We start from the raw sequence: 10,101 nt of genomic DNA on the forward strand, positions 1-10,101 counted from the left end.
GGGGGAGGGAATGATGTGATCGCAGGACGCGACCTCAGCCAAGAAGACCAAGACACGCCGGACGCGACCGAGACGCCTGACCAAGACGCATCGGACGCGACCAGGGCAACCTCTTCAGACGTGGCCAAGGCTCCAACGATCCTTCCCGGAGCCACCACACGTTCCAAGAGCTCAGCAAAGGCGGCCAAACAGCGGCTCAACCTATTTGTCCGAACCTACGTCCGACACCAGCCACCCAACGAAGACTCCGAAGGCTCAGTCCGCTTAGTCTTCACTCTTACCCAAGAGTGAAGACGGTCAAGTCGTTAAGCGAGGAAGTGTACTCTTTTTCCTCACTCCGGGTTTGTCCCAATGGGTTTACCGGAGGAGGTTTTAACGAGGCATGGAGCTAAACGCAAAACGCCTAAAGGCTAAGTTGCTTCACGCGCAAGGCCAAGGCGGTTATCTCTCTTTCCCTCTTATTTTTGGTTTAATTTTGAACTTGAGAATATTCTCTTTTGATCCTATGTTTGTGAACGTTGGAGAGTGTTTGTGGCTAAGCGTGTTAGTCAAAAGGTGGCGATGTGTTCTCTTTGTAAAGGGGACACGTCAAAAGGACGATGTGCGGATCAAGATGAATCCGCGTGTCCTTAAGCTCCTATCTAGACCTAGCTATTTAAACTCTCCTTAAGCCCTTGTTCCTCCTTAGACTTGTATGAAAATAAAACTTTTCCTCAAGAGAGATTCTTGAAACTTGTCTCACTCTTCTCTTTCTTCAATCTGGGATTGAACCTTGAGAAAACCCTAACAAGTCGCGAACCGGGTTCGCCCTTGTTAGCGACCGTATCAAGAGGAGAGCCAAACCTCTTGTGTCGTCCAACGATCCATCCGTATTTTCTCTCATCACGTTTCCATATATCCTCTTTCATCTTTCTCGAGTCCCCTCGAATCACCTCAAGTCTTTCCGCCATCGTTTCCCTCGAAGACTTCCACCCGCTCGTCCCGCATCCGTACTCTCCGATTGAACCGTTCGCGGCTTCCCGGAGTATCTCCTGAACGGCTCGTTTGAATTCCTTCAAACTCCGTTTCCCTCGTTTGATTCTCCCCTAGATCCGAAGCCCAGAACCTCGGCCGTGAAAAGTTTCACCGACTGAAAGTTGGCCGAGAGCTCAAGCCGCGTCCATACCGCGAACGTACCGTGACCGTGTCCTCGGGTCACATCATACAGGGTCTCCCAAAACACTTCTGGCAGCCGGCTATGCTGAAAACAATAGCGAAAGAGATTGGAGAGTATCTAGACATGGAGATTACCCCAGCAACAGTCAAAGTTAAAGTGCTTATCAATAGACTCCAACCTTTAACCAAAGAAACTGTGGTGGAATTTGCAAACGGCAAGGAGGCCTTAGTGTACCTGGAGTATAAGAACCTCAAAAACCACTGCCTTCATTGCCACAGATTAACCCATGAGAAGAAGGACTGCCCAGGTCTGACCGTCCTCAATGAATGAAGAGCTCCATCCATCGTACAGTCGGAACCATCTGCCTCAAAACCAATATCAAGAAACTATTACACCCCACAAGATAACTTCACTGCACCAAAACCTAACTCAAGGATCCTTGAACACAGACTCCGCCCCGAATAAGAGTCTAACTATTGGAAGAGAAAGGCAACAAATTCTGAGGATAGGTCACACTCCAGACGACAACTCGATCTAACAACCACCCCCTTAGCTCCCATCGCAGATCACCTGTAAGATCATCAGAACGACAATCAAGCTCCTATCAGCGAGATTCTCAACAAAGCTAGTCACAAAGAGGAAATGAGGATTACCTCAGGCGCCATAACCTGGAATGGAGGGTAAAAAACACGCCCACGACTCTAAAAAGGCAGGAAACCTCCCCTGCTTCACTCTCCTCCAGATCACGACGACCTCCTTCAGAAAGATCAGTAACGAGTCCAGAGCCAAACACGCCCCCACCAATACCAACCCTGTCAAGGAAACAAGTCATGAATGAGCTCAGAGAGGTTACAATTCAATACACATCCTGCGTGGACCAAACTGAGAGTGCAGCAAGGAAACTGCGTGTTATCCAAGGAGAAAGTTGTAACCTGATGGCAAATACGGCCGATAGCATTCTCGCAGCAGCTACAGAACCAATTTCTGCTACCCCCAAGTGTCAAATCCCACAAATCCTAACAGTGGCTCCCTAAGTAATCTGATACCACAAGAAATGGAGAACCAAAAGCAGGGCCGAGGACGCCCACCATTACCAAAAGGAACATCAAGGACAAATAATATACTTTTGGGAGCAAAGTCACAGAAGAGAAACCTTACTCTAGGCTCACCAAAGAAAGCTGTCAAGGTTCAATCTGGGAAAGGGCACGCTGTAGGGGGCGCTAGCAAACCTAAAGAACATAAGAACAAAACAAACCTCAATGAAGCAGGGCCCTCAAGAACTGGGAAAGGAAAAAACTCAAAAGGATCAGAACCCAAAGTTACCTTGTTTCCGGCAAGTAAAAAGAGAGTGGTGGATTTTCAGAATCCACCAACTCCTCTTCCTTAAGAGTTTTGAGCTGGAACTGTTGTGGGTTGAGGAATCCCATAACAGGCCAGCGTTTAAGGGAAATCAAGAAAAAGATTTCCCCAGATATCCTTTTCCTCATGGAGACACGTAACTCATCATAATTTATATCGCAACATCTAGACTGGATGGATTACCCCTCCTCTTACCTGGTCCCTCCTTCACAATCAACAGCTGGGGGACTTGCTCTCTTCTGGAAACCAAGTGTAGAAGTTGTGATCTTACAATCGTGCCCAAACTTCATTGACACAAAGATAACTTCAAAAAACAAAGTGTTTTTTTCTACCTTCGTATATGGTGAACCAGAACAGACAAAACGAGCTACAGTATGGAACCAGATCGAGACCTTTGCATCTTCTGGGAGTGAGCCTTGGCTACTTACCGGTGACTTTAATGATATCATTAATGACACCGAAAAAGTTGGTGGTCCACCAAGATCTGAAGGATCATTTACTGCTTTGAGGTCATTTATGTCATCTTTTGATTTATATGATTTAAAGCATACATGGTGTTTTTTGTCTTGGAGGGAGAAAAAACATACTCACCTAGTAAGGTGCAGACTTGATAGGGCCATGTCAAACAGTGAATGGGTTGTAGAATATCCATCAGGCCGCAGTGAATATCTAAGGTTTGAAGGCTCTGATCATCGTCCGCTGGTAACCTCTTTTGACCCTATCAAAAAAAACAAAGAAGTTTATTTAGATATGATAGGCGGTTAAAATATAATGAAGAGGTCCGGAATTTGGTCATTGCTGCATGGAAATCGCTTCCCTTGGGTTCAGTGAATGATCGAATCAATGTCTGTCACCATGCCATAATCACTTGGAGTAAGGAGCAACATGAAAACAGTCAAAAGGAAATTAATGAGCTAAAGGAAAGACTAGAGGAGCACATGACTGATAATGCAGACAAACAAGAGGATATTGCCCTAATAAACAAAAAACTCCTTGAAGCTTACAAACAAGAAGAGGCATTTTGGCAGCAGTGAAGTAGACAATTATGGCTCACCTTGGGAGACAAGAACACGGGGTATTTCCATGCTGCAACAAAAGGACGAAGAGCTTTTAATAACATTTCTGTTATGGAATCAGCAAATGGAGTTCCAGTGTTCAAAAAAAAATAAATTGTTCAAGCTATAACTGATTATTTCCAGCAAATATTTACCTCTCAGGAGGGAAATAGGACAAATGTGGTGCGAGAGGCAATATCACCTTGCATATCCCAACTTGACAATGAAACTCTAATCAAGATCCCATCAGCAGAGGAGATCCAACAAGCGTGTTCTGCCAAGGCCCCGGGGCCTGATGGTTTCTCGGCTAGTTTTTTCCAGTCAAACTGGACCTCAGTGGGAAATGAGATAGTTGCAGAGATCCAAACCTTTTTCATTTCGGGAATCCTGCCTAAACACATAAACCACACGCATGTTAGACTTATTCCCAAGATAACAAGCCCACAAAAAGTTTGAGATTACAGGCCGATCGCCCTTTGCTCAGTATACTACAAGATCATTTCAAAAATATTGACCAAACGTCTCCAACCGATCCTCCATACCTGTATCTCAGAGAACCAGTCGGCCTTTGTCCCTAATAGAGTGATATCGGATAATGTCTTAATCACCCATGAGACGCTCCACTACCTGAAAACATCAAATGCAAAAGTAAAGGTCTCAATGGTAGTGAAAACGGACATGAGTAAAGCCTATGATAGGCTGGAGTGGGACTTTATCGAAGCTGTACTAGAAAGAATGGGTTTCCACAGGAACTGGACTCAGTGGATTATGAAATGCATCATATTAGTATCATATTCGTACCTCATCAATGGCCAGGCTCTGGGTTTGGTAAGACCAACACGAGGGATCAGACAGGGTGATCCACTCTCTCCTTATGTCTTCATCCTTTGAAGTGAAGTTCTCTCTGGCCTATGCAACAAAGCTCAAGAGCAAGGCAGTCTCCCTGGTGTCAGAGTCGCCAAAGCTAGCCCCCGAGTCAATCATTTACTCTTTGCAGATGACACAATGTTTTTCTGTCGAGCGGACCAACAGAGCTGTCTGAAACTAAAACATATATTGAGTAAGTATGAGGAAGCCTCGGGACAGAAGATAAACCCGGAAAAGTCAGCAATCACCTTTTCAAAAAATACAAGTGTAGCAACAAAAGAGAGAGTTAAAAGAGATCTAGCAATTACAAAGGAAGGAGGACAAGGAAAGTACATGGACCTTCCTGAGTTGTTTGGACGAAAGAAGAAAGACCTTTTTACTCAAATAGTATATCGCATTCACCAACGAGCCATTAATTGGTCTTCACGATTTATCTCATCGGCTGGAAAACTTACACTGCTAAGATCACTCATTGCCTCCATGCCTACCTACACCATGACCTGCTTCAAACTCCCAAATGGCCTATGTAAAAGAATTCAATCTGCTCTGACCAGATTCTGGTGAGACTCAAACTCAGGAAGGAAAAAGATGTGCTGGATATCCTGGAGAAGGATGACACGATCTTTTAAAAATGGAGGATTGGGGTTCAGAGAAATCAAAACCTTCAATGATGCCTTGCTTGCTAAGCTCAGCTGGAGAATCCTCACTAACCCGAATTGCCTACTCTCGAAAGTGCTACTAGGGAAATACTGCTCAACTGATCTGTTCCTGGAATGCTCTGTTGCAGGATCGGCGTCTCATGGTTGGCGAGGGATATGTATAGGTTGAGACCTTCTAAAGCAATGGTTGGGACGCGTAATAGGCAATGGAATGACCACCTCACTATGGTATAGCCCTTGGTTATCCTTAACCTCCCCCAAATGCCCCATGGGACCACCTACAGCCCAAGCCAGCAAGCTACAGGTTGCAGATCTAATTCTGCAGGACTCCAGAGATTGGAATCTGCCCCTGATCAAAGAAATTTTACCAAACTATGAAGAAGACATCCTGAAAATCAGACCAAGTGCAACAGGAGGTGAAGACACCTGGGCTTGGCTTCCAACAGTTTCTGGAACATATACGTCAAAGTCAGGTTATTTTGAGACGCTAAACCAGCGAGAGAGAGGTGATGCTGCCCAAGTACCTCCACCAGTAACAGACTTTCAATGGCATTCAGCAATCTGGGCTCTAAAGTGCTCACCAAAAATCAAAATGTTCCTGTGGAAGCTAGCACAAGAAGCACTACCTTTGGGAGCTAAACTAGTGCAGAAACATATAGCTGACAATGCTAATTGCCCTCATTGTGGAGCGGAGGAGACATCACTTCACCTGTTTTTCCATTGTCCTTTTGCTGATCGTTTATGGAAATTAGCACCTTTGTCCACTCGCTTGGTTGCAGCGGAGGTTACTACAATCAAATCCGGCATCACCGCTTACACTAAACTGACTTGTCTCCCACCCACGGGGATTAACCTGGGTCCACTTGCACCGTGGATCCTATGGATGATATGGACAGCAAGAAACCGGCTCTTATTTAGCAAAGAAAGAACCCTAGCATCAGACGCCTTGACCATGGCCATAGTGTGATGTCGCGAATGGCAAGAAGCTCAGGGCAACTCCAAGACTGTACCTTCCATTTCGCGGCAGAGGTTAGGTTTCCCAAATCGAGATTCAGCATTTATGGTTTGCTCGGACGCCGCATGGAGAGCGGATGGACACGCGGGATTTGGATGGGTTTTTAGTAACCCGTTCGATCGTACAATACTGGAAGGGGCGACGTCCTCTATGAAGGTCACCTCTCCGTTGATGGCCGAAGCAGTAGCAACTCTGGCGACAATAAGAGTTGCCATTGAATCGGGCTTCACCAACATCATCTTCGCTTCTGACTTGTTAAACCTTGTCAAAGCACTCAATCGGGAAACTCAATCAAAGGAACTCCACGAGATTCTACATGATATCCTGAATCTATCTCTGCAATTTACTTTATGCTCTTTCAATTTCTTGCCTAGAGACCTCAATCGACAGGCTGATTCCCTTGCAAATGAAGCCTTTTTGTGTAATGAACCTTAATTCGAGAAATGAGAAATTGAATGTTTGACAAAAAAAAAAATATATATATATATATATATATATATGTTTGAAGCAGAGTAAGTTACATGATGAATGCGGAACGTATATAGAGGTCTATATATTTTATCCGAGACTTTTTTCTTTTTTTTGGCAAACTTATTTTATCAGAGACTAAGTAATCAAAAATAATAGTACATGCATCCTTGAGAATTCCAATTTCCATTCTATATCAATTAACGAGCTTATAACTATTATATGTGATTCGATTGAGAAGATCTACTGACCTTGAAATGAGCACAACATTCTGAAACACATCAATCTTTGGCTCACATAATCTACCATAAGATATCTTCTACTCTTTTGTATGTATATTTTTTTTTTACTTCGATAGATAATTAGAATCTAGAAAAGTTTAAACAAGGGCAAATTATATTTTGATTATAATGAGATGCGAGAAAGTGGTGGGACATAAACAGATGCACACAAGCATGGCCAGTGGCCACACCTAATACATTCAAGAAGAATACACATGCATCATACCACAATTGGATTACTTATATACAAAGAAGAATATATATAACAAGAATAAAATTAGGTCTATATAGTGGTGCCAATCTGTAATTTAATAGCTGACAATGTGTCTCTACTTCCTTGATGGATGTATGGACATACAATCACATAATACATCATGCTACATATACATTAAAATGGCATGTTAGGTTCTTAGCTTATTTTTATCACCCTAAAGATATCCTTATGACTGAATACTGAATATCGAATACCACATGATCACATGTTTATTTTTGGAATATTTTACCTGAAAAACTATAGCTGATATCCCAATTTCAATTAAGAAACTTCGCTATTTTTATTCAAGTTTTTGTACTTTCATTCATTCATTCTTGGGGCAATTCCACACTTTATTTGTTATTAGCATTACAATTTTCTGGGATTTTGAATAAGGTGTGTACTATTTAAGGTAACATAGTAATACTGGAGTCCAAAGCAGATTTTATAAGATTCAACTTTGTTTGACCTAGAATATAGTTTTCATTTTATGGAAGTGCATGCTCTCAATTTAGTCAGAATGCTTGGTTTAAAAGTTTGAAAGCAAACCCGTTTTAAAAATAAAATGTCAAAAATATTTTCACAATTAAAAGAAAAATATAAGACTACCTCAAAAAATTTATTGCTATATATATATATATATATATCTAGGCTTGTAAATTAAAATTGATTTGTGAATACAAATTGGTAAACTTGTGCCTAAAACTGTGGTATTTTTGAAAACAGAATGATTGCATTTTCAAAAACTATGCACAAAATGGTGGTATATTGACAAATTCACCCAAATTTGAATGTTATTGTTAAATTAAAGTTACTTCTCATTATAAATCAAAGTCAAACAAAAGTAGTATGGGGTAAATACTACTGTTTAATTGGATCAATTCTACATGACTACATTGTGCGCTAATCAACTCTTACTTTTTTTTTAAGCAAGTAGAAAAAGATTCATGATCGGAACATAGCATGAAGTCTACGGATGTATATATATACATATCTTTCCTATTTTGTTATTAAAACTCTCTTTGCTTTTTATGAAAATTTATTTTTGTATTTGGTTTTCTTTTCATTTTTTTTGTTTGTTTCGCTAATTGGATACCCTAGTCGCTCTGGTTGACTTAGAAATATAAATAATGCAAGAGCAAAAGAACACGTAAGTCCATTCTATCACGTGTTGTTGATTAAAAAAAATTTGGCATCAACAATTGACATGTTATCTACCTTTGGATATAGTTTACTATTTGTTACAAACTGATAAGAGTTTGATTGATTCTATTAAGACTTTTAATAATCGAAATATTCCAAATCAATTATACCAAATTACCATTATACATTTCTCCAGATTCTATGGAAAACATCATAAAAATATATCTACGTACTATTTCCCAAATATTGGTATGACTATTCTGCAGAAGATGTCGCTAAGACACTCAAAGGAACATGGTATTATTGTTTCAAATGGTTCAAAGCCCAAATGATCTTATATATTNATATATATATATATATATATATATATATATATATATATATAATCAAAATATCTTGTAGCCACTAAACTACATGATTTACGTATCGACACCAGATTAAACTAACAATGTACAAAAGTTCAAGAAGTAACTTTAGGATCTTGAACAAATATATGTAATTAAATTGTGGTTCGTATTAGTGTTCTTAACAATTGTGGAGAAATTGTAAATGAATAGAGAAAAGATAAAGAAATTAGGGTGACCGGTGGAATTCTTTTTTTATATATATGAAAAAATTCTAAATTGTTTGGTTTTTATGATTGTTATGTTTTCTGAGAGTGGTATTATTATTAAGTTTGAATCCAATGAACTTGGACTTTATAGTTTAATGCTATGATTTTTGCCAATATGACTTGTAAGCAAATAAATACTAATGAAATACTTTACGTTACTGACATGGTGATGTACATAAACACATACACATATAGGTGCACATGTCATCTTATTATTGGACTCTTATTGTTCTACAATTAAATATTTTCTATCTATATGTGCGTGTGTGGGTACATATAACTACATATACATGTGCAGAACAAAAAACAAATTAAAGGGTACACATATCATATGTTATATGGTCTCTTTCATAAAGCCAAAAGATGGGACAAATTAGCTTAGATTTTTTGTAATATTTTATACGATCTTATGTCTTTTTATCTCAATGACCCAACTTCAATTTAGACTTAGTTCTATTTTGCCCCATCTATCTCTCCTTGGCCAACCTTTACACACATAACACATAGTTTTATCTTAACTTGTCATTATCTTTAGAATCGATGAAGATTCGCCAAAACAAATATATTATAAATAATACAAAAGTTTAAAGGGAAAATTATAAATAAAGGATCTTTTTCCAAAAATTTGATCATTTATACTTTTTTTTAAAAAGTTTGGTTATATAGAGTTTTGGATATAAAAATAGCTAATTATATCTTTAGTTATATTTTCAGATAAAATTTGTTGTTTTTTTGTCTTCTGAAATTTTAAAATCAGTAAAAATCAAAATAAGGAAATTGAGAAAATAAGTCTAGTGGGACTAATTTTTCGTAATGGGTCTTGAGAAAATAATGAAATTATGACTTTGTCTCGACAAATTAAGAAAACAAAAGGGATTGAGAAATTGAGAAAAAACCCTTCAAAATATTCACCCTTTTTTACCATTGAATCTTCCAACTTTAAACAGCAGCATCACCAAGATTAACATCAGTACGCTTTTCTAATAAATCATTAGTCAGCTTAGGTGAATTCCTTGAAATAATACCTACTGATTTTCCCACATCAACTTCCACATTACAACCATCGCTACTATCAGCTGGGAACTTATTCAGATCGAACTGGACTTTACTCCTATCACCATCAACTACTCTTTTGAATGTAACAAACAACCGAATCATGTTTATCTTTTTCAGATATGCAAGAAAATTTTTCATACCTCTATCATTTGTCAATACAACAGGAGGACAATCAA

General features: G+C 39.3%; 1 protein-coding gene across 1 annotated transcript; it reads left to right on the forward strand.

Annotated features, from left to right (window-relative positions):
• LOC109129176 lies at positions 5,069-6,063 on the forward strand. The gene is made up of 3 exons (XM_019236839.1): positions 5,069-5,169; positions 5,225-5,324; positions 5,422-6,063. The coding sequence occupies exons 1-3, from the start codon at positions 5,069-5,071 to the stop codon at positions 6,061-6,063; spliced, it is 843 nt and encodes a 280-aa protein (XP_019092384.1).

The sequence above is a fragment of the Camelina sativa genome, chromosome 15, assembly GCF_000633955.1.
Source record: "Camelina sativa cultivar DH55 chromosome 15, Cs, whole genome shotgun sequence".
Taxonomy (NCBI): Eukaryota; Viridiplantae; Streptophyta; class Magnoliopsida; order Brassicales; family Brassicaceae; genus Camelina; species Camelina sativa.

What these genes read in the sequence shown, in the direction of transcription:
- LOC109129176 (XM_019236839.1), top strand. Translation starts at nt 5,069, where the DNA reads ATGGAGGATTGGGGTTCAGAGAAATCAAAACCTTCAATGATGCCTTGC. An exon ending in CGAATTGCCTACTCTCGAAA is followed by an intron (nt 5,170 to 5,224) that starts GTGCTACTAGGG and finishes GCTCTGTTGCAG; the next exon opens with GATCGGCGTCTCATGGTTGG. An exon ending in GGAATGACCACCTCACTATG is followed by an intron (nt 5,325 to 5,421) that starts GTATAGCCCTTG and finishes CTAATTCTGCAG; the next exon opens with GACTCCAGAGATTGGAATCT.